Here is a 25,490-nt window from a genome sequence, read left to right as displayed (position 1 = left end):
AAAGCCATCTTTAACATGAAAATTTTATCATATTTGTAAGTGAAATGAAGATTTTGTCATGGACCCATGGATCTATAACAATTACGAGTCCTCATCATATTTAACTTCCCTCATAACATCACAGAAGTTGGTGATCCATAGAGCGTTACAATGCTTTCAAGCAAGCACAAGAACCGTACAGATTTTGATGTTTAAGTTGCAAGCAAGATTTTTATTTCTGATCTTTATTATAGCTCAAATACTTCGACGGGATTATAAGATTAAAGTAGACTATTAAACTAGCAGTAGATGGTTGTCTCATTTTGTCGCACCAACATCGTACGGTTGTTTGAGGAGTGGTGTGATAATTGTTGAGTGGCTGGAAAATATAGTCTGAGGTAGCTGATCTTTTCTTCTTCTTTTTTTTTTCTTTTTCTTTTTCTTTTTCTTTTTTTTCTTTTTTGTTTTTTTGACAAAGAGGTAGCTGATCTGAGTTACTGCTACAGGCTTTACATCCACCTCCCCTTTATATTTCTCATTCTGAAGAAACAAATGTAAGGTTGTGATAACTTCAACTTTTGTGTCGCCATTCATTATGTTCAACCTAGCCCCCCATAGTCAGCAAAAGGTTCTCTTTTCTGGTAGTACGTGAATCATTTGATTGATGAACTTTAACTGGAGAGGGTTATTCATCTTCAGAAATTTCAAAGCTAAAGGGCAAAAAAAAAAAAAAAAGGAGGAATATGACTACATTAATTAAAAGAAAAGAAAAGAAAAGAAAGAAGGGTCTGACTTCTTTTATTTCAGTGAATGCAATATGAGTAGCACAGTTGTGAAGACACCTTTCAAAATGAAGATCACTCGGCAGCAGAAAGTGATATAAGAAGATTATTTGCAAATGCTGGTGAAAGGAGTTTTGAAAGAGAAGGAAAATTGGCTTTTAAAGAACGAGAGAACCCGCCCAAAATTGACCTGCTTATGTGCTTTCAATATGCTTGTTCTTTAGCTTCCTGATAATGATATGCACGGTTCCATCACTCTCAACAGTTAAAGCCATGGCTTGATCTTGAATGCTATTTCGTGCTAATTGTTAACAATTATGTTCGCCATCAAGAGATTTAGCATCAAAAGTGTGGGGTTCAAACCGCCAACCGGTATACAGTCACATGTGATTTGGATTTCTTCACCATCATGTGATGGAAACCTAACTGACAGAGATATTATGTGATGGAAACCTAACTGACAGAGATATTATGTCTCTAACAATCAAAACAGAGTTAGATTTTGTTGGATCTCCAAATGATCCTTTAAGTATGCACGGTCGGTATTTATAGCAATGAAGCATGCATGGTTTGCATCAGTTGTACCAGTTTGCATCAGTTGTACAATTTTGCAGTCAGCTATCAAACCAAGCTTCCAAACTTAATGCATATAATTTGGAGATGTCATCATCCATCTGGAAAACATAGAGTACAATCATAATCAGCGTGGGACGCTGTCGCATTCTGCATTGGATTTCTTCGGACCAAAAATACAAACAAAATGAAACATCATTATTTCAAATAAGCAATGGTGGGATCAGCATTTGTGGATTCCATGGCCAGGATTGGATTTTTCAGTACAAGTACAAGCATGCCAACACAGCCATTTGGTCTAGAGGGGATTCACACTCGATCTTTGATGGTTTTTGATCACAGACCAGGCTTCGCAAGTGACTTTGCAACAAGATGCCATGGTACTTCAGACTTCGGCGTGGTCTGAATAGAAGAGCAAATACCTCTGTACTTGCTGAGCTACACGAGGCTCTGGTGAAAGACAGGGTGGATGAAAGGCAGGCTGTGGTTGCTGAAAAATTCACCAAGGACTGAGATTCTACTCTGATAGAAAACATAACAATTCAATAGCCGGTAAAGTGGGTATGGATTTTATTATATCAGGACATTTGGGTGGTGGGTTATTGCGTGCCTTTCACATTCAGAAGAAACTTGAATCCCTGGAATGCATGTGGTTCCGTTTTATTCAAAGAAGTGGAAACAAAATTACTATGTTACCAGCTATACTGATGGTCACATCATTATCAACTTCATAATGCTAGTAGTAGTTGCCATAGTAGAAGCGGCGGTGCCGGTGGTGGTGATTAAGATGGTTGTGAGGATCAAAACAATAATCAAGGTCAATATGGAGTTACGGTCCACATCCCAATTGGCCACTATGGAACAGTTTCTGAAATCGATATGCTTCACAGGAAAGATGGTTCTTTGTGAAGTATTTGTTACCAAAGAGCTCTGAGAGTTTGTGTTAATGTTTAAACACCAGGTAGAGAAGCGCACAGATATTCTTGAGAGTGATTCAGCTACTCCCTTTTAAACAATGAGCCCCACATATTTATGTGCTTCACATGGATATGAGCTTGCAGCTCCGGCATCCCTTGCCGACACCCTCATAAATTATATAGGAAAGAAGTTGGTAGCCTCTCCCTCCTTGACTCACCAAAGAAGTGAAAATTAGTGAAAATAAAGCTGATTAAGGTCGCATTTCCCTGACATAACATTGAGCGCCGACAAATTGAACAAAGATACAAAAGAAACAAAATAATGAAAGGATGATACCCTTTTGAATGTCAAAAATTTTAAGTATATCTTTATGATCATTCTATTAGGATATACATAAAGTAATATCATCTTATTCATAGCACCAATACAAGCACTTGTGGCCGCTTAAATTCTCCAAACCGTGCCCCATATAAAATATGCATATAAAATGGCTATAAAAATCTTGAACACCTTGCCTTTGCCATCCACAGACTGATTTTGTTAGATTAATCAACAATTAAAATTTGATCTTGTGATTTATATCTTTAGAAACTTATCGATCCACCAGAAAGCCCATAGCATATACTAAGTGGGATAAACCTGTCGATAATACTGTAGTCAACCAGAAGAAACTGTATATCTATAAAAACATTCCTATCACCTTAATTAGATGAGATGTTGTCTACTGGACGTATGCCACTGTTAAGCAACTCTCCAACAATAATGCACTAGAATTTGCATGCAATAAAGAGCTCCTCTTTAAGAGCCGCATTTCAGGTTTAATTTTTTCAGGATGACAACAACACTTGGATTCCCTTCCAAAAAAAAAAAAACACTAGGATGCATAATTGGGTGTGGATTAGAATTTCAATGTCATTAACCTCATTGTCATACTGTTGTTATCAAGATCCTAGGATACCCATTAAATGGTATTGCAACACTACTCTTTTCGCAAGAACAAAATTTAGAAGAAACGCATTTATGAGGACCACAACTCAGGGCAGTTGATAGATGCCGCTTCATCCCTTGCTGTCACAAGAAAGAAACGAGCTCCATATCATTTTGGAATTATGGACCTTCACCAACTATATTGACTGTACAGTGTACACAAGAGACCCCAAGTCCTCCAGCACAAACTGTTGTGGCATGGCTAGCAAATAGTTTCTCATTTGCTTTTGTGGTCCCTGTGGCGATTCATCGCGCAACTTGAATAGGTGGAAAAGAAGGTGGTATATCTCACCATGAACACTATATAAAGCCATCTTCCATGGCCTTCAGGTCCATAGCCCTCCACTCCAAACTCTTCTAACACAACTCATTTCATGAAGATGAATGCCTCTCCTTCTGTCTTCTTCTCTCTGATTGCTGGCCTGGTAGTTCTTGGAACTCTTCCAGTCTCCTCGGAGGCAGCTCGTGCCTTCTTTGTTTTTGGAGATTCTCTTGTTGACAACGGCAACAACAACTATCTAGCAACCACAGCTCGAGCCGATCGACCTCCTTATGGCATTGACTACCCAACTCACCAAGCAACCGGCCGCTTCTCCAATGGGCTCAACCTCCCTGACATAATAAGTTAGGTGTTCGTTTCATGAGGCATTCATCAAAGCTAACCAACTTGCACTGTGTCCAGAATTTTGAAGTATCTCCTCCCTTTTTCTGTTTTTCTTCTGCTTCTCAAGCATGTGACTTCGGTTGGTCCTTCTGGCTCTCATTTCCACTAAAAAAAAAAAAAAAGTATCAGTAGGTATTCTTTCTAGGATCTAAGCAAATTAATTAATCACCTTATGTCTCATGGTTCTCCTACTGCTTTTTCTTTCTTAAATTATATGAGTTTTTAAGTTCCTTGTATTTTCTTGTTAACCTACAATTTGAACATGTTTCAGGTGAAAATCTTGGAGCTGAACCCACATTGCCATACTTGAGCCCTGAGCTCCGAGGAGAAAAGCTACTTGTGGGTGCCAACTTTGCATCAGCAGGCATCGGTATTCTCAACGATACTGGAATCCAATTTGTAAGTGCAATCTTGCATGGTTTGTTTGATTGCAATCCATTCGATGACTAATTTGAATAACATTAATTTGTAGGTGAACATAATTAGGATACGGAAGCAAGTGCAATACTTCCAGCAGTACCAACAAAGATTGAGCTCCCTGATAGGTTCAGCACAAGCACGGCGTCTTGTGAACCAAGCGCTCGTTCTGATTACCCTGGGGGGCAACGATTTCGTTAACAACTACTACTTGGTGCCTTATTCTGCAAGATCTAGAGAGTTCTCCTTGCCTGATTACGTTACCTATTTGATCTCCGAATACAAGCAGATACTTGCAGTATGTTTCATATCAAGCTCTAGTCTTTCATTTCAGATAAATTATTTTTATAAAAAATAAAAAAATAAAAATAGCAAATAAGAAGATAATTTTGTTTCTCTCTTTTCCTATCTTTATACCAGTTACATTTCATTGAGTAATGGTTTCCATGGCTCGACCACCATTTTGCTTATATATGTAGCGAAAACCAATAACTTTTCTTGAACTTCTCTTTCTTTCTACATTACCCTCTTAGATTGTTTTATGGCCAGGGACTTTGTAGGACTATGTCTCGCTCTCACGGACATTTTGAGCTCTTAAGAGCATCTGTCATGCAAATACTTCACTTTGCAGTGACGTAAAATTTTAAGTAGCATTGCGACAGTGTCCTCTGACTCATCGGCAAGTTGTTGCACTATAGCCTATTTTTCCTTGAACAGAATAATTCTAACAAATCAAGCACAGATTATTCAATTACTCACAAAATATTCATAAATTGTTCTTGGCTATTTCAAAAAATCTTTGCACATGGTGGTGAACTTTTATTGGTAATCTTTCATGCTTGATTTTTTCCTTGATATTTAGCTATCTGAAATCTGTGCATAACTTTTGGTCTTTCGCATATTTTCTGAGTTACATATCTTCATGTTCCCAAACAGGAAACTGGCAACTATGGCCAGTAGTGCGTACGAGGTAAATTTTTCCTGCTTCATTGCTGCTAGGATGAAAGACCACTTTCCCGTCATGTTATTCAAGGAATGGCTGGGACACAATATACTTCGTGTCCCAGTCTTTAATTGAGTTTATGATGGAGTGGTGCATTGGTATATCACATGGCCTGCAAGCCATGGAAAAACAATCGAACTGCTTACATCATCCCTGGCATTGGATCCATCTCTTGTTAGCCCTTTAATTTCGGACATGCAAAAAAAAAAAAAAAAAAAAAACAAACACCAAAGTGTTTGATCCGGAGAAATGATTCTTGGAATCTAACGGTTGCAGAGCCTGTATGAATTGGGAGCCCGTCGGGTCCTGGTCACTGGGACGGGGCCCCTTGGTTGCGTCCCAGCAGAGCTTGCATTGAGGAGCACTACTGGCCGATGCGACCCTGAGCTTAATCGAGCCTCGGACCTCTTCAATCCCCAGCTGATCCAGGCACTGACGGAGATCAACAGCCAGATTGGCTCGGACGTTTTCGTCGCAGTGAATTCCCGCAAGATGCACTCGGACTTCATATCCAACCCACAAGCATACGGTAACAATTACCATCGGAGATAACCTTATCTTGATGTTACCTTCCAAATATGCCCTACACCAAGGCAGGGTCGATAAAGTTCTCTCAGGTCGGGCATGGCCTTTTACCGTGCGGGACAAACTCAATCACCTTCAATCTCACCAAAGTTTATGTTATGTTGCGGATGTCTACTGGTAGCCAAAAATAGTATGGTTAATATGATGACTAGGTGGACCATCCCATTCTACCCTCTGAAAGAGAGGGGCTTGATATGGAGCATAGATGACTAGGGGACCCGAAGGAATACATTACATACATTTTCTGGTAGCTAAATAGAAGTGGTAAAACAAAGGCTCTAACAGATTATCTTGGGCAGGTTTTGCTACATCAAAGATCGCATGCTGCGGTCAAGGACCTTATAACGGCATCGGACTCTGCACACCCTTGTCCAGTGTGTGCCCGAACCGGAACCTCTATGCATTCTGGGACCAATACCATCCAACGGAGAAAGCCAACCGGATCATTGTAAGCCAGTTCATGACTGGATCAACCGAGTACATGAACCCCATGAACTTGAGCACCATCCTGGCCATGGATGCACGATCCTAAGCCGGGGTGAGCTTGCATGCTGCCATCTTCTTGCCTTTCCAGCAAATTTCTACGTCCAGGGTAATTAAGATTTCGTCTACAAGTGTCATATGTGAGTGGGAGTTTCAGGGTCATGTACATGCTGGTTAGAATTTCATAATGTTTGTAATTGAATTTATAAAAACGCCTATGTTGCGTTTGTTCTCCTACATAACTAGGAATGATCGGTGTATTGTAATTTCAGGGGGCTCGCGAAAGCCTCTGATGTCTCTAGTCGGTTAAGAGTTTTGTATTCGGTTTTCGGATATGAAAATGATCTTCAATGTCAGTATCCCAGAAGCAAATAACGGTGATGGCTACCAGATTCTGGTAAAACCGAATTACGAATGTCGATAAAGAAACTTACGAATATAGAAACAAACTTACATTCACAGGAACAAGCAAGAAGATTTTAATGGCCTAAAAGACGAGAACTAGAGCGCCATATCAAAAACGACGTCCAGCTATCATGCCAATGACGCTCAAGCCTAATCTTGAGGGGGGTAATTATGTTTCGTAGGAAGTGGCCACTAAGAGGGGCATCTGATGCTGTGTCCAAAAGATACAAATGCATTTTCACAAACCAAATCTTCCAAGTATAGGACTTTGACATCGGACTACTAAGGACGAGATTTTCGTCCACTAAGTAAATCAGTAATACCTGCTTCAAACCACTATCTTGGTGAGTTTCAACTAATTAGAAGACCTAAGTGAGACATGCCGTAATAATAACCACCATCTCGCAACCCAGAGTCGAAAGAGGTGCCGTTGAGATGAGACCTTCCCTCAAATCTGATCGTTAATCAGGCAGAGAGCGGTAGATAATGGCTGTTCAAATCAATCCATCAGCCACATACCTTCCCCCTTATATACTCGCCAACCCCTACATAGAGAATGCAAACGGGTTGTGAAGGTTGGAACCTGTAATACCGCCACCGAACGAAAAATAACCGCAAGAAGTTAATTAATTTAAGATGCGTTTGATTAGCCACTAAAAAAATAATTTTTTTATTTTTTAATTTTTAAAAAATAAAAATTAAAAATAATATTTAATAATATCATAAAAAATAATAATCAAAATAATTATTTTATATACAAAATAAAAAAATTTTACTTTTCAAAACTTACTTTTCTTTTCTTTTCTTTTTTTTTTTTTTTACTTCTTCACATCTAAAACATCAAATCAAAAAATAAAAAACCTAAACCCTTCTTCTTCATCGAACTCTTTATCTTCTCAAACCCTTTTTTCTTTCTTCTCGAACTTTTCTTTCTCATCAAACTCTTCACCTGTCATTGTCATCTCTAAATGATACTTTTTTATTTTATAACAACGTAGTTATCAAATATATTTTTTATTTTTATTAAATAATATAAATTAAAAAATTAAAAAATATTTTTTAAAAATTAAAAATTAAAACCAACCGCACCCTTAGTAATTTCAAACGTCCACGGAAACTTTTTTGAAAAAAACCAAACGAAAGAACCGTAACAGATGGCATATAAAAACTTAAAATTTCCAATTGGGCATAGATCTGTTAGATGTACGGACGAAGAAAAGATGAATCAACCCTTTTAAAAGTCCCCTTATCACAGAAAGGGAGGTAGTTACAATTATAATTCGTTTATAAAGTGCACGACCAAAAGGACTCAAATCGGACACATCTAAAATACTGACCGGATAGGAGGAAGCTCTCATACAATTTCTTATACATCCTTAAATACTCAAGACCTAAAAATTGGTACGTCTTCAAAATTAATGACCTCTAATTCTGAATACCGTTCCTAAACAAAAATAATTTTCTTATAACCCAAAAATTATAGACAAACACATGCATACACCGAAGTTCACAAAGCATCTGTTCTGTCTCCTAGAATGCCACAAATGCCTGCAACAGAAGGGGCAAAATAACTTTTTATCATACATCAAGCATATAAAAGATGGAAACAATAAGAGAGCCAGGTTACAGATGTACCTTAACATCTGAATGCATGGCCCGATACAGCACTAGCATTTTTAAGGCAAACCTGAAGGAAAACAATGGAAAGACAATTGGCCTGTGGCTTTTGTAAAATTGGCCACAGTTCTGATATACATCTTCGTATACATGAATTCTTGAACTTTTTGAAGATAACAAGAAAACAAGATCAAGGAACAATCTGAAAAAAATTATGCCCCCAAAATAAAAGCTTGTATTTCTGACCAGCTTGATGCTGTATATAGAACACCAGACAACCCCTTCCAGATAGATGAGTCTTTTTCATTAAGTTGTCTTTGCTTGTTTATCAAACCGCGGAAGAGTGGAACAAAAGAAACACCGAACTGCTTCCCAATTCTCCTTAAGCTAGTGCTTGATCCAATCACAATACCAACATCTGCTTCCAATAAACAAAGCAAGTCACCAACAGAATCTCCAATATACACAGATAAGCGCTTCTCATTGCTTCCAAGGTTGCTTAAGATACTTTTGAATGCTTCGACCTTGTCCATGGGTGATTCCATCTTCCTAACAATTTCGCCCGTTGAAATAGATTCCTCATAGTTGAACTCATTTGAGTGTATGTTCAAATCATTTAGGCAACCTACTGAACATATGAAGCACAAAATCATGTCAGACTCTAGAAACATCATGAACTAACCATAGTTAACAATCCTACTATGTCTTTACAATTTATTTCAAGAGATAATGACATGATATCACTGAAAACATCATTCCACTCAGCAAACTGACATTTTCCACTCGGAGGGAGACAATGGGAAAAAAAAAAACTTAACCCTGCTCAGCACTGCTTATAATCCAATGTCTCAAATACGACAAGGGAGCCTAGGATTAGGGGAGGAAGATGTAGAGGAGAATAGGATGGCTTATCAGACCAAAGGGAGAAAAGGTGAACACTAAATATGGAAGGACTGGTCAACTCACAGTTGATCTGTGATTGAACCAAGACCCAGTGACCAGGCTGCCTCAGCCCTGAGTGATTCAATCCGGGCCACCAGGTTCCAAACACTGATACTAAAGATTGCCAACCCATTGCAACATTTGGCAAACAAGTTAATACCCTAGCTAAACTTGACTCATGTGCTTCCCAAGCCAATATTTTGCTCCTTCACAGACTATTGCAATGGAACAGATGTTAGCTGTCCTCCAAGGTACATTAGTTGGTTGCCTTGCATAGTGTAAAGCAGGCCATAGCCACCTTCCACAAGTCATGCTGAGAAGAAAACATTCAACCCATTTTTGCATCCACACATCCTAACTTTCACAAGCTTGCATACACTACCATCCTCAAAAGCTTTTTGATAATTTAAACCTCACCTAGGTTAGAGACAAGCCTCATGGAGTTTCCTGCCAAACCTTGACTCAAGGTCAATTCTGTCATGGTCAATCAGTAATTCAACAAAAGGCACGAATCAATAATATGGTTTTCATTTCTCTTCGATAGGAAGCATGAAGATAAGAGTATCATCTATCAAGAGTTCTGCTTTCAAGGAAATCGATTTTCCACCTGCCATTAAATGGCATTGTTTCCAGTGGTACATAAATCTACGGCAACAAAATCAAAAGGTTGGTTAATTAGTGGCTGTGAAACTTTACAATGTCATGACATCACGCAGATATTAAGTTTTCTACATGGACTTGCATTATGGTAAGCCATGCCAGAGAATAGCCATGTCCTAGGTGAAACTAGCATGCAAACAAATCATCCATGAATGTTTTTTTGGAGGCTCACCAAGCTTCAAGGTGACACAAAGGGATGGTCTAGCAAGGTCAAGACTAAGGCTAGCAGCTGAAGGAAAGCTTCATCATGCATTTTTCAAATAAGTGGTCTTATATGCGTGATTTCAAAATCATCTGATTAAAGTTGTGTATAGACTCTTTCACACCATGGATGAGGGAAATCATACTACAGTAATCTAACCAAGGGCTTGCTGGATATTCCTATACAGGAATATCATGCAGAAATCAGGCATGTTAGCCCACCCAGCATGCAATGTTCTAAGGGCTCACCTAGGTGGCAGCCGAAGTCCTAGCATGTGGGCCTATTGGCCTATAGGAAGAAAAAAATATCCATGGAGGTTTTTTCCTTCGTCTCATAGGCTTCACACTAAGAGGGTGTTAAGTTGATACGGGCCAAGCTCCAATAAGCTTCCAAATCCACAAATCCAGCAGGAAATCCAGCCCAATTGCTGGATTATGCAAACAACACCTAAGTAGTGATGGCATACCCAACCAAGCTACATATGGCTAGTGTGCTTGGTGTTCACGTGCATAATTAATCACGTTCTTTTGCACAAAAGGTCAAGAAAGCTTTATAAGTATTATATATCAAGATCACTTATACACTTCAAACACACCCACACACACTCACACACATATATGCATGTATGTATGTATATATATGTATGCACGTATATATATACATACATATACATATACATACATATACATACATATACATACATATATATATATACATATACATACATATACATACATATACATATACATACATATATATACATATACATACATATACATACATATACATATACATACATATACATACATATACATACATATACATATACATACATATATATATATACATATACATGCATGCATGCATGCATGTATGTATGTATGTATGTATGTATATGTATACACATACATACACACACACACACATACATATATATATAGATACATATATACATATAGATACATACATACATAAAGATACATATGTATGTATGTATCTATATGTATATATGTATCTATATATATATGTATGTGTGTGTGTGTGTGTGTGTGTAGAGAGAGAGAGAGAGAGAGAGAGAGAGAGATTATGTTACTCCTGCATCAAACTATTGTGAGCATTTAGCCATCATACCTACACAGCATCAAATGTACAAACTTTAGGGTCCCAAACTCAATCCTTGTCAAATGACCAAAAAGTGCAGCATAAGTCATTGATTTGGCTTGAAATTACAAAGACTGGCCAGCACACTTATGCATGGCCAAGGAATCCAAATAATACCTTCTAGCTAACCTTTTGGGTGAAGCGCTGGGTTGTTACAGCTTAAGTCCTAAAATTGAAAGGAAAATATATGTTTCATCTTTCTCTATGCAAAGAAGGCTCTCCTATCTTTGTTATTTGTTACATAACCTTTTTCACACTCTTAAGCCCAGTAATTGTATGTACTAGCCCTTTTTGCATCCTCACAAAGGGTTTAAATCTCCTTATTGGGCCCCATCTTGTTTTGCTTCTAGGATGGTTGAGTACCAAAATGTGATGGGAAGGATCGATACATACTAAAATAGTGAATATTCCCGGTGCATCCTGATGCTTGGGATGGACTGGGACATTCCAGTTCAAGAGAACCAGCATTCTGTGGGTATCCTAGGTTCCAGCTTCCTCTTAGAATAGTCTGGTACCACCCTGTTCTGGTGGGACATAAACCCATGCCTCCCATAACACAAATCTTTGAAACCAGAAACATTTTGTTGGAGAACCACCAAAGTCAGTTCAGAAGATTTGAAAAAACATCATTTGTTTATTTTCAAATAGGTTCCAATTATGGGGAAAAACTTGGTTTCTTAAGGAAATTAATAAGTTTGTAGTGAAGTTGTTATGGCTTGGGATATATCAAACAAAACAAGATTGACAGGGTAGGAACCGATGTTACCTGGACACTTTACATGGCAGACTCTTGAATATTTGAAACACTTCATGACATTCCTTGACACTTCATACCATTAAGACAATATCATCATCATTACATATCTACTTAGCAATTCTACTTTAAAGTTATTAAGTTTAGCATTAATTAGCAGGATTTTATCAATTTTGTGAACTAAAAGAGCCATGCATCCACTCGTTAACTAATCAAAACATAAATCAATACATATTTGCACAAATATATAATATACAGATGTATCCCTGTGTCTGATTTTTAAAGGTTCCCATGTCGAATATTTCTGGACACCCATATCATGGGTCTGAGTAACATCAGCAGGACCTGTTCAGTGCCACAATTTGAAAAAACCTATTAAAAGTTGGAGATGTTCAATTTCACAAGATGTTAAATGTTTCACAACTAACATAAGCATGTTAAAAGAAAATATTCCATATCCTCTATCTTTTAAATCAAAATAAGGGGGGAATGCCGGTCATTTCCTGCATTTCTTGATTGTAAGTAAATCACAACCAATTGATGGAATATGTTCTTATTTATTAAGTGAAATTTCAAGAAAAAAGATTAGCATATAAACATAATTTTACCTATGTGTCAATATACCAGTTGCCATGGTTAAAAACTTAGTATTTGATGACATTAAAGAAAGAATTTAAAAAGAAAAAGGTAAGAGAAAAAAAAAAAGAAGATAGGATAAGGAAGCAAAAACTGAATATGACATTATATGGGGAAGACAATTGATAAGTGTAAGGTACAAAAGGCAAAAGCTAATTTAGCAGCAAACTGGAATGTAAGTTGTCCAGAATTCAAGTCAATAAAAATATGTCTAGAAAAGGAGAACATTTTATGTGATGCATATTGGAGGTATTGAAGCATGAACTTCCAAAACCACTCAACTTAAATGATTTGGTACCATGTATAACTAAAAAAGTAAGGTTGTGATACAGTTGTGTATACCTGTATCAAGAGATAATTAGTAGATAAAAGGCACCATTTGAAAAGGAAAGACTGTTTTTTCTTCCTGCCTAATAACATGTATACAGCAATATTTTTCACTGAGCTCTCATCTAATACAGGGTTCTTCCTTGCAAACTACATCAGGGCTCACTATCCAACGATCTATTTAAAACATAGAAATCTTGATGGCAACTCATTGACCTTTACAAACTCTCACAAGATATTAACCCCCATAAGGAGTACCACCTAGGAAAAATTATAGACAATAGAAGAAACACCAAAACAGTATTGCATAACCAGAAAAGGTAATGAGTGAATGACAACTTCTGGATACATGTAATATAATTCCCAAATATCAAATGGGATTGCCTGGTATTGTATAAAGCATCACCCTTATATTATGACAGAAATCACACCTATCAAATTTGACATTATTTTTTTGGTCAAGTAAACATACTGAAAGAGACACTTGCCATTTTTGAATTAAAAGGATATTACCAAAAAAAAAAAAAGACTTAGAAAAGTTGAACACAGAATATTGACAAATAGTGATAACTGAACAAGGGAAAAGCAGGAAAGTGGAGTAAGTATTTACCTGATGAAAAGGCTGACCTTATTAGATCCGCACACCAACAATATGAAAGTACATGGAGATCTACATTCAGATTTTCCTTTTCCTTCACAACCTTCTGAAAAAAATCTATACAACCATCTTGAAGGATCAAACGTTCCCCAGCTCTTTTTATGTCATCTAGATTCATTCCCTTTAGCACCCCAGACTCAATAACCCTGGAATTTGCTCGTTTCTCAAACTCAGAGAGCTGGCCCAAACTTTTGTAAAGGCCTTCATAATCAAATGTTTTAGCTGGAAACCAACAAGCAATGTGCCAATAAGAAGGGGCAAAAATCAACACATTTTTAACAAATTAGCTCCACTAAAAACCTATTGTGATCTAATCACTCATATTTCAAAAAATATGCCATCTGAAGTAACAATATAGAAAAGAATTACCTTCTTCTTCTGGAAGTAAGCTTTCTATGCACTGCTCATACTCTTCTGTATACTGTTTAGAAAGAGCATCCCATGAGTTTCTCATTTCTGAAGAAGATCTTCGAGCATCCAAATTTTCAGTCCCAGTCTGATCAGTCTTTGAAGCACTTAATATTGCAATCTCTGCTAAAATGGCAGAGGAATCAACTACAGTGCATGTCAAGTCAAAATCAGAAAAAATGACAAGGCAATTTGCTGGATCATGCAGTCTTGTCAATGGAACTACAGCTGGTTGGACAATTGGCTGAGCAAGAAAAAATTCAATTTCAAGTTTCATAGCTTGGCGGTAAAGCTTTTCTATGACTTCAAGCTCCTCCCCAGTCAATGAAACACTCAATTTGTCAAGCAATTCTTCTATTTGCACAGCATCTGCCTGTTCTCCACAAGAAGGAAAAAGAAATCAAACAATAAAGATCAATATAACTTATACATGCCACATAAACTTTTAGTGGTTTCATCTTAATTGAAAAGAAACAATAAAGGACAGCTCATGATATATAACCATACCTCAAAACTTTCAGAGGAATAATTATCAATCCACTTTTTGTAGGGATGACCATTTTCGTCATGTTGCAGATACATCTGGAGCTCTTTTCCCAGGAATGCATAAAGCCTCATGCAAGGAGTCATGGCACCTACAGTATAAGCAGCAATTTTTGTCTTCTCAAAAGGAGTGACAATTTTCCCAGGACCTTTCCCTCCTTCAACTTTTCCTGCAGCTGTTGCAAGCAGAAAGTCGGTGTACTTCACTGTTGCAGGGATAGGAATGATTTCTTTAGTGGGGTCTATGCCCCATTCCTGCATAACTGATTCCTTCAGAAAACTTTGCACAAAGAAACAGAAAAGTATATGTCTAATGGCAGTAGAATAACAAGGAACAAAATATGCTAAAATAATCAGATTAACACAGCCCTTTGCAGTCAATTGGGGTCAAATTAGGCAAAGGAAAATTAAAGTGGCAAGCTAAAAGTATATCTTAGTGTTAGTTTTTCATGCATACATGCATGGATAGATGGTATAAAAGAAAATAAGAGCACTGCAAGGACATACCACCAGTACATGCGCCAACTCAGCAGTCTGAAGTTTATCTGCCTATTCCCTCGAATGCATCCAACAAATTTTAGAAAAAATAAAAATCCACAAGAGTAATTTCCAAATGGTTTATAAGAACCCATGCTAGACAACCACTTCAACTATGTTATACTTCCAAAAGTTAAAAAGGAACAAAAAAATGATGGGCCCAATTAACACTTCTTTTTCATGTCAGACTGAATCACTTTTGTTTTGAATACATAAGATTGCCGCAGATAGGTTCCACATTTTGAATCTTTGATCAGCAATAGTAAATAGAATCTGTACAGAATGTATAGACCATCTAAATACGGATAGAAGTGGATATGCAAGCTTCAGCAGATTAGACATTACATATTCTGCGATTGCACATGTTACCTGATAACCGGACCTTATTAACTGACTTCAAACCCAAAATGGTTAGTTAGGTGAGATCAATACTGTGTTGTCAGGTTTGACTTGCATCAAAGCCTACATTTCTTGTTGGGTCTATTCTGGCCTTAGCCAAATACAGAACCCAAAACCTAAATGAAAATGGACATATCAATCATCAATGGTGCAGCCATATAAGGGTGCATTTAGTTATTTTATTTGTCTAGTTTAATATTCAGTGTCTAAGATCATCTGTTAGATTACTAGATAGTACAAGATCGAGAAATAAAACCCTAACCCGACATGACATGTATACCCCACCCCAATATGGAGGGAAAAAAATAAAAAAAGAAAAAAAAATCCACATACTTTCACAGACATTAAATCCTCTGCATTCATTTACAAACTTGAGAAACTCCACTTCGTAAGTTGTAACATTCTTTCATACCAGCATATAGTTGATAACATACTTCAAAGCCTAGTAACCAACTCATGCCCGCCTCACAATATTTCACCATTGTAAAATACACAAAATTAGTTTGAGATCATTCTTCAATATCATGCCTCATCATATCACAACCTCATCAACAGGCCAGAATGCATCATCGACCAACATGTTATTTTCCTCAAAAGCATATCACTGAAAGGTAAGAGCCCAATGAATATAAATTGCTTCTCCTACATGCCAACCCCAAACAACAAATGCTACTTCCATCAGTTCGTTGGCCCCCATCACCAAAGTCCACATCTTGGCTGTTGGTTTCAGTCGAATTACCAAATTATTTCAGTACATATCTTCTTTCTTTTCTTCTTCATTTGCCCCCAACAAGGGGAGTGGTAACATCAAATTCATTAACAGTGAAGAGAAGCAAAATAAATAGAACAGAGCCAATATAAACAGCTCCAGCTCCAGAGGGCAAGCAAAATCACATAAAAAAGGACCTATTGCATGACCTAGAGTTGCTAGCAGCCTATTTATTTCTTCAGGCTCTTGGCCAACACCAGGAAATTACTACTCACAATAATAGTTTTTAAGATCAGCATTCAGCAACAATATATTTGAAAAGTGGTAAGCACAGAGAAAGAGTCTCTAAGAAATACAAACAATAAATCAATCATGTTATATAATCGATAAAATTCCAGAAAAAAGAGCCTCTAAGAAATGCTATCACTAAATCATTCTATTGCTATAATCAAACAAATGCCATTAACTAATTCACCACAATCAGCACTTCATACAATACAAATGCTTAGCGGTAATCTGAAGAAACCCAAATATCCATTTAAGACTTCATCTCAAACAGAAAAGCAAGGAATGTAGAGCATACTCTCACTTTGACTTATTAACTCCATGTAAAACTACTGATCTGAAAACAACATTTAAGATCGAAAACAAAAATATGACTGGTGAATAACAACTTTTGAAAAGTTTCATAAATCTTTGGGCAATTTCATATATCCATTGGCAAAAGGATCACTAAGACCATAAACATCTACAATCAACATCATCGATCCTCTAGCAAAATCACAAAGGCCATCTTATTGAATTACTTTGCATCAAATTCTCATTAATAATTAAGATGATGCTTCTTTTACTTCCTTGGATCTCTCAATCTAGTAATTATCTTGCTTTGGTCCATCCAATACCATCACATATTTCATTTAAGGAAACAAGAACAAACAAGAAAAGAAAGAAAGATTCACTATCCCAAAAACTCAAAAGCTAAAATTGTATTTCAGCAAGATGGCAACTACAATGCAGATTTGTATAAGGGTCTATTCTTGCATCCTAATTCCTACATTAAGATAAAAACTATTAATTAACTCTTGAAGCACATGTTAGAAAACTCTGTAGCAGCCAACCTCTATATCTTTTCCATTTAACCTCCATATCCTTTCCATTTAATGGCTCCTAGTTCAGGCAGGGACTACACATCAAACCAGCAAAAACTACTGTAATTCTCATTTATATGATAAGAAAAGTAGAAGCATGATACAAGATGTCAAGATAAAAAAATGATCTTAGATACTCAGAAGAAGAGAAGCATTCCTATTCTTTGGATACTCAATTAGGCATAGACAACATAAGTTCCTGCAGAGACAATGATAAGCAATAGATCAGTTCAGAATTATATATTTACTTTTCAATTATTCGAGAATTGGTTGTTCTGATGATAAGATTCGCAGTCAGAGCATTTCGAGGGGAGAAATTAAAAAAGACAAGACTGATCAGTTGCCATGCAAGGAAAAGTTCATGTGAGAAGATATATCCAAAAGCAAGAATGTTCCAAATCTTACCTGGACAAATGAATTGTGCATTTTCAGTTCCTCCAAAACAGCTTTCCTCAGATCAGTTATTGCAGCCTTCGCATCATCATCATCAGCACACTCTTCCGCCATCTCATACCTAACAAATCCAGGAAACCCCAGAAATAAACTTTTTGTCACCACTCAAGAAAAAGGACAATTATAACTTTAAAAAAAATTCATAATGAACACAGCAAAATGAACAGAATCCAGCCATCTATGACCGGACACTCGAAATACTCAATAAACTGGATAAATCCTACTATAATTTCTAACGCGCTCCAAGATCGAAGAAAAGGCACAGACAGAAAACGCCAGAGGTCCAGATTGTAAACCCTAGCCCCAATACTAGCAAGAACTAGCCAAAAGATTCAAAGAACGGCGTAACTCACGCTTGGGCAAAAGTTCTAAGGAAGTGCACGTCCTGAGCAATGTAGTTCCGGAAGGCCTCCATCTCCAGTCTCCCTGCCGCCAGGCACACCACGAACGGGGTGTACTCCGCGAACACTGCCTCCTTGCGGGACCTGATCCAGAACCGCTTCGCCGCCGAGCCCTCTTCAACCGCCGCCGCCACCCCTGCCATGGCTCGTCCGGCTGAAGAAGGCCAAGAACGCGTGGCGACCGCCCTCTCCGGCACCAATCTTGGAGGCGACGCCCGCTGATTCGCCGCGGCGATAGATCGGAACCCCTTCGGAAGGCAACGCGGGGGGCGATCTCGATTCAAGAAACCGAATCGGGGGCAGGTGGAGGCAAGGGATCTGGGTGCGGAGAGCGAGAAGAAGCAATAGCTAGGGTTTGGGTTTCGGCGGAGAGGGAGAAGATGGGAGAGGAATCTCATCAACGGCGAGAAGATGGGGGTGGGGGGAGCGGGGTCCGGTCCCCGGCCTCGGTTTGCGGAAGAGGCGTGCGGAGACGACGGGTATTTATAGGCGCACGGGGAACGGGGTGGGAATTGGGGGGGGGGGGGGGTGGGGGGGAGGAAGGTGGGGGGAGAGAAAAGCGAGCCGGCGGCCGGCGCGCTTTTCCACGGTCTTCTCGTGAGGGGGCTAAGCGGGTCGGAATCGGACCGGGTCGGCGGTTGGACGTTGGGGCACTTGCGGGTGGCTGTCTCAATTCTACGATATAATATCTCGCGGGGTCGAAAAATCGATCTCCACTTTGGATCTTGCTATTCGATCTTCTCCGTCCATTTGTCTGATGATCTTGAGGGACAGTTTGACTTAAGCACCTCCGCGATGCTCCATACTGTTGTGAGGTGGGGCAGGGAGATGCGTAGCGGACTGTCTTACCAAACTTTAGTGCTCCACCTCTCGCCTTGCGACACGCGTCCGAAAAGAATGGGCCCTTTGGTCTTTCTAATAATAAATTACGGATAGGACGGCTCGTGCGTATAGAATCACGGATGGCGTAAACGGGAGCCAAAGGCGAAAACTAATTCTAGTCCTCCGCTTGATATAAATCCTCTCGCTTTTGTCAGTTTGTGAGTCTCCCCTCTGATGGAATGGTAGACGAGACAAGTAGTACCCATATGGGAAGGACAATATGGTAGCGTCAAGAGGAAATGAAAATCCGGTGGGTGAGGATATCAATTTTGCGAGGATAAAGCATGCGGAGATTATCCAGCAGTGGATAGTGTTCGCAACTTTCCGTTTAATGTGGGACGTTGGGCCTGATGTAGAGAGCCAGGGAAGGACATACTAGAGTAATGGAGCCCACGGGAGGTTGTTTCAGTGGTCCATAGATCGCATCTGGCCAATCGCATTCATGGGCCTTGGCATTACCCGAACGGGGAAAGTTTCTGATGGTTGGATTTGCGTTTGGATGGTTGTTAGACGTCTGAGCTGACGTTCTTTTTGAGAAGCACGGTAACCTTTTCCTCTATTTTTTTTTTTTTTAAATGTGGGCCCACGGGCGACCGCCTTTGGTTGAAATGGAATGGAATGGGGATGTAATTGGTGAATATTTTCTTGGATATCCAAATCAAAATTAAAATAAAATAAAATTTAAATTTGAGAGAAGAGTAAAAATTGGATGGTGAAAAATTGAGATATTTTTTTTATAAATCTATTTTATATATACACACACGCGCACGCATGCGGAGGCATTAGCCTCCATGCTCTGTGCATCGTATTTGTGATTGTTGACATGCCACATATTATTAAAAAAAAATTTAAAAATATATATACGTATGATTATTGATCGCTTCAAACCTTCCGCACTTTTCGTCTCTGTATTTCTCACTGTGGTCTTCTCAAAGTGGGAGGCATGGAGATCGTTATAGTCAAAAAGATGGTAAAACCATCGTCGTTGTGGACGAGCCAAAAGAAGGATTTATGGCCGAGACCGAAGATGAGGAGGTTGCAGGGGGCATGGCGGCAAAGGACAACAGCGACGACATGGAGATCGGGGTCGGCCATGCGGTCAAGGTGGGAGGATGAGATGGTGTAGAAGAGAAGTATGTCGAAGATGAGATTCGGAAGGAAAGGTTGATGGGAGATGGCGGCGACGGTGGCAAAGGTGGGAGGAGGAGATGGCATAGAAAGGAGCACGTCAAAGATAAGGTCTGAGAGGAAAAGATGATGAGCGGCGATGGTGACGGCAAAGGTGGAGCTTCTCAACCATATTGATGAGAAGGTCGGCCTCCACCTCAAGGAGGCTAGCGTCTCCACCGTCCAGATCAACCTCGCATTAGGATGTTCTATGAGAAGTCTTCATCCGCCACATGTTCCACATATTTCTCCGCCACATATCCATATATTTCGATGTTGATGGAAGAGGAACAATAGAACAAACTCTTTGTTTGCGCCCGAGGTTGGAGGAAGACTCTCGATAAAAGTTCTCTTCCTACCCCAACAAAAATTTCAAATCAAGTTAAAAATCATAAACTTCTCTTATAAACAAGGCCTCCCTTCCCTCCACCCCATATCTTGTTAGAAGATACTGTTCCAACAAAATCGTAGTCTCAAATACCCCTACAGATCAGATAATCCCTTAAGAAAACCTCTCTTCAATTTTTTTTTTGAATCACTTGCTGAGATTTTTGTAAAAATCGTGGTCCCAAACACCCCTACAGATCAGATAATCCCTTAAGAAAACCTCTCTTCATTTTTTTTTTTTGAATCACTTGCTGAGATTTTTGTGAGTCGATGGTCTGATCAAAACCAACATCACCTATTTTCTCCATAAAATTTTAATTAGTTCCATGCCGGTGATATTTTGATCCATATGATTTCGTTAAAACATAATAAAATCCATGATCTGTGAGATCTTATGCAAGCAATTCTAAAATGGGCATGGGTAATCCAGATGTTGATTTGTTATTTTCTGTGAATCTTTGAACTGGATTCTGTTACCGAACAGAGATGTTTTCATGGCTTGAATAGGGGGTATTTTCACAACCCAACCAATTAATTAGTTTCAATCGGTCAGTGGATCTAATAATTATAGATATTTTTGGAATAAATTTATTAAAAAGATGATCTGAATACACCACGAGATCTATCGCATATGGTTGTGTTATAAATTGCAGACGTTGGGTGTGAGGCTTTTTTTTTTTTTTTTTTTTTTTTTTTTTTTTTTTTTTTTTTTTTTTTTTTTTGGACCTATGAGATTATTGATTTTTTTTTTTCCTCATTTTCTTTCTTTTCATCTGTGTATCTAGCTTTTTAATCCAGAAGGGATTTTAGGAACTTGAGAACAGAATGCTGAATCACAGCACCTCCGTTGTAATTTTTTTCTTTGACCCCTTTCATTCTTTCTTTTATTTTATTATTATTATTTTTTAATAGATAAATAATAAGATTAGAATCTTAGTCACCTGAATTTTTATAAATAAATAAAAAAAATATGTACAAGAAGAACGATATGCAAAGAAAATAAATATTTGCTACAAAAGAAAGATTAAGGTCCCAATCCAAAAACCACTTCTAATGAACCAAAAAAAAAAAAATCACATTGTAAAATTGTATCAGATTTGTATCATTTGTTCTTTTTGATAAAGTTGCTCAATGACTAATAGCCAAAACAGCTAAAAAACTACTATATAGATAAGATATATGCAACATATATTTTATATTTTATTTATTCAATCAATTAATTGATAATATAAAATTATGTAATTCTCTTCATGTGGAAAGATGATGATTCTATTATTTCTTTATAAATTAAAAAATTAATAAAAAAATTATATCTTCTAAATTAAAATTGATGAATACAACCTCAAAAAAGAAGGACAAAGCTATACTGTCCTTCAGATAATTTTTGAAGATACATGCAACGAAATGGAAGATAGAAAAAATCAAAAAAAAATATTATAAATATTTAATTTTTTATATGTAGATAATTATATTTATATATTTTTTCTGTTAATTAATAACTAAATTTTCTTGCAGATTGAAGTAAATAAAAATGAAAGTTCTATTATTTATATGACTATAAAGAAAAGAGATATGTATAGGATACAAATAAGTAATCGGACTATACTTAATGATAAGCATTTCGGAATAATTGAAGTCGAAAATATTTTTTTAAAAAATATTTTTTTATTAATAAAAAAATAAAAATAATTATGTTATCTTTTTAATCTATGAGTCAAATTAAATGTATATGATATTATTTATTTAAAAAAAATTCATCATGTGCATTGCACGGATTCATAAGCCAGTTGAAATAAAAATAAGACCTTCCTATCAAACAGATGGGATAGAGTCGGTTATTCTAAATTTTATTTTAGAATCTAATTTTTTTATCCAAATATATTCTTATAAATGATGGATCAACTGGTGTTAAATATACTATTTAAATGTCATGATTTTTTTTTTTAGCATCATGTTCACCGCTCAATACGATTCAGGGGATGGAAACCGGCGTGCGTTATCGAGCGTTTCCAGGTTCTCTCAATGGAAGAAGGTAGATTGTTTTCGTGGCGAGCGAGAGATGGATTTTGAAACGAAAAATGTAAATATCGTTCAACTTGCATTGGCCCGGTGAGAATGCAAAAATTAAAATATTTAGAATATGCTTCAGCCAATAAATGTGTGAATCTCGCGACAAGAAGCATATATTGCATGAGAAATTGCGCTCCATCCAAGTCCAGCAAAAACTTAATATTTTTTTATATATTTCAATCAATTTTGGAGGCATATACTTTGACTTGTTAAGATCATACGGAGAGTCCGAAATGATACGCTCCTTCTGATAAAAAGGTAATGACCTCGATGACTACTAATTGCTCTTTGAAATCAAAAAGAATTAGTTTCATTTGCTAACAAAAAAATTAGAAACATAATCAAAGCACGAGAAACAATATAATCTTACTTTTTTAATAGACCATCAAATGTCTGGACGAGTATTGAGCTTCATCGAGTCCTTGCTAGATTTTATAGCAGACATTTCTACATTTGCACATGCAAAAAGAAAGAAGAATTAGGAGGGGTGGTGATTAAAGGATGAAATAGCTGCAGCATGAAACACGGAGAGAGAACATCAAAGCTGGTGGGTGGTGGTGGATGACGTGCTGCGACAATGGCAATGCTTTTATGCAAACAAAGAAAGAACTTGAGAGAGAACGGCTTAAACATATGGAATCAGAGCTGAGAAAAGAGACAGGTTTAGTTTTTCGCTGAACAAATAATTTACTATTTTGGAGTAATATATTCTTCCATTGTCTCAATGAAAGCCGCTAGATATTTTATTATTTTTTTCTTATATTTTTAATAAGGAGAAAAAGAGGGGCACAACACATGTGACGCATGGCGAAGTAGCCTTATTTTAGTTGGCTAACATCCTTCTCTTGAGAGCTTGCTCTGAAAAGAGGTCCATGGTTTACACATTTTTGATGGCTTCTTACCATTCTATCACTCAGCAAAAAAGAGAGGTAGAAAAAGAACGTATGCGATACATATGGTGTTTAGAATGGAGATATAAAACTAAATGAGCAAACATAAATCTAAAATTTTTTAGGTTGGATTTGGTGCATTACCAGATAATCTTAATTCAGATTACATAATAATCTGGATTACCTGCAATCTGAATAGATTGTCCGTAATGTTGATTACTGTATTTGATATATGCAGATAATATTACAGCAAAATTATTGAAAATTTTAATTGATATATTTAGTATGACAATCAAATTACTAGTAATGTAACATCAAATTCTCAAAATATCTTTAAATCAATTTATTAGTTTAGTATTTTAAACTATATATTTAATTTTTTTAATGATAAAAATTATTATATAAAAATTTATTATTTTTTAATACTTATTATTATTATTATTATTTTTAATTTTTTTCTTCTTTCTCCTTCCCTTGCAAGCCACACCCCGACCCCCCCTCCCCTTACCCTCGGCCGTTCGGCATCGCCCCCCGACGGTCGTGCCTCCGACACCACCTCCCGACCATCGCGCCTCCCACATCGCCCCCAGCCCTGCGGCAAACCCGCACCTTGTGCCCCCCACGACCGCCTCTATCGTTGCCCTCACCCACCCATGCCACCGCCCTCACCCACCCCACTTGAGGCTGTGCCGATGGAAGAAGGCAACGAGGCCTGACTCTGGGAACTAGATCAGCTGGTACAAGAGGATCACAATGGTGGAGAGTGGGGGACGGACAAAGAGAGAGGTGGCGGGGGAAGGACGACAGCGAGGGCCATAAAGGCAGCGTAGGAGGTGATCCTGCCACCGAAAGAGGAGTGGTCGAGAACGCAAAACAGCGACAGGCGGTGCGGTTGCGAGAGGGAGTGTTAGGGGGGAGGCACAGGCGAGCAACGGGTGGTGCCACGTAGGGAGAGGGGAGGAGAGGAGGGCAGTTTCATCCAGAAATTTTATTACAAAATTATCAAAGTAGTGATAATTTGAATAACCACCTCTCGCCTTGGTAATTCAGATTATCTCGCAATCTAGATTACCAACCCAAAAAATATACCAAATATAGTAATTCAGATAACTACATTAAATTACCAGCAATCTATGCAGATTGCTAGCTACCAAATGCAACCTTAATTCTACGTAATGCCCAACCTTAGTTAGAAAAACAAGCTAATTTTTCGTTAACCAATCAAATTTAATATGTTGGATTTAAAACTCATTCTCATGCTTGTCAACTTATAAGTTGCATGAGTTAAGCCAATCTCACCTATTATTTGCACAACACGAATAATAAAATAACATCTCATATTAGAGTCATGTCATCACCGAGCATTATTTATGCAGTCTATGGATTTTGATTTGGCTAAGAATACTCACATGCTTGAACTATGGGTTAGGTCTACATAGAAACCTTCGTTGTTATATGCAAAATATTGTGGTCCTTGGCATTTGCATTTGGCATGAAAGTAAAGAACGCCATTTCCCAGGCCATTTTTGATGTTAATTCAATGCATACGTAAAGGGAGCATATGACTGTTGTCAAACAGATAATTAATCAAAAAAAGGGTGTCGAAATATAAAATATATTTATATATAAAACAGTCATAAAATATAAAATAAGTAGTGAAAATATTATTGATTTTTCAAAATGCTTTATATTTTGCACATGGACCTTTTGAAGATATTTTGGTAGGGCGCAAAATACGAAAAA

The 25,490-nt window shown here is 37.6% G+C and overlaps 2 protein-coding genes across 4 annotated transcripts; one reads left to right on the top strand and one right to left on the bottom strand.

Moving 5' to 3' along the window:
- The first annotated feature begins 3,525 nt into the window (after positions 1-3,525).
- LOC105055790 (GDSL esterase/lipase At5g33370) lies at positions 3,526-6,541 on the top strand. The gene is made up of 5 exons (XM_010937779.3): positions 3,526-3,863; positions 4,175-4,302; positions 4,376-4,618; positions 5,600-5,852; positions 6,208-6,541. Exons 1-5 carry the CDS (start codon positions 3,614-3,616, stop codon positions 6,438-6,440), a joined length of 1,107 nt encoding a protein of 368 aa, XP_010936081.1. The 5' UTR covers positions 3,526-3,613; the 3' UTR covers positions 6,441-6,541.
- A 1,476-nt stretch (positions 6,542-8,017) lies between these two features.
- Positions 8,018-18,878, bottom strand: LOC105055788 (bifunctional TH2 protein, mitochondrial). Of its 3 annotated transcripts, XR_833758.4 has the most exons (7): positions 18,304-18,873; positions 17,903-18,011; positions 14,669-14,959; positions 14,123-14,534; positions 13,706-13,975; positions 8,432-9,041; positions 8,018-8,344 (listed from the first exon to the last, which is right to left on the bottom strand). XR_833758.4 is itself a non-coding variant. In XM_010937778.3 (6 exons), the coding sequence occupies exons 1-6, from the start codon at positions 18,747-18,749 to the stop codon at positions 8,626-8,628; spliced, it is 1,944 nt and encodes a 647-aa protein (XP_010936080.1). In that variant the 5' UTR covers positions 18,750-18,873; the 3' UTR covers positions 8,353-8,625. The 3 variants fall into 3 exon arrangements, 2 of the variants coding, with proteins under 2 accessions (XP_010936080.1, XP_073102710.1); XM_010937778.3 differs by lacking the exon at positions 8,018-8,344 and having other exon boundaries at positions 8,353-9,041; XM_073246609.1 differs by lacking the exons at positions 8,018-8,344; positions 8,432-9,041 and adding an exon at positions 11,288-12,477 and having other exon boundaries at positions 18,304-18,878.
- Between the last annotated feature and the right edge of the window lie 6,612 nt (positions 18,879-25,490).

The sequence above is a fragment of the Elaeis guineensis genome, chromosome 12 (assembly GCF_000442705.2).
Source record: "Elaeis guineensis isolate ETL-2024a chromosome 12, EG11, whole genome shotgun sequence".
Classification (NCBI taxonomy): domain Eukaryota; kingdom Viridiplantae; phylum Streptophyta; class Magnoliopsida; order Arecales; family Arecaceae; genus Elaeis; species Elaeis guineensis.
The sequence above is the reverse complement of the archived record's forward strand: the minus strand, read 5'-3'. Positions and strand labels throughout refer to the sequence as shown.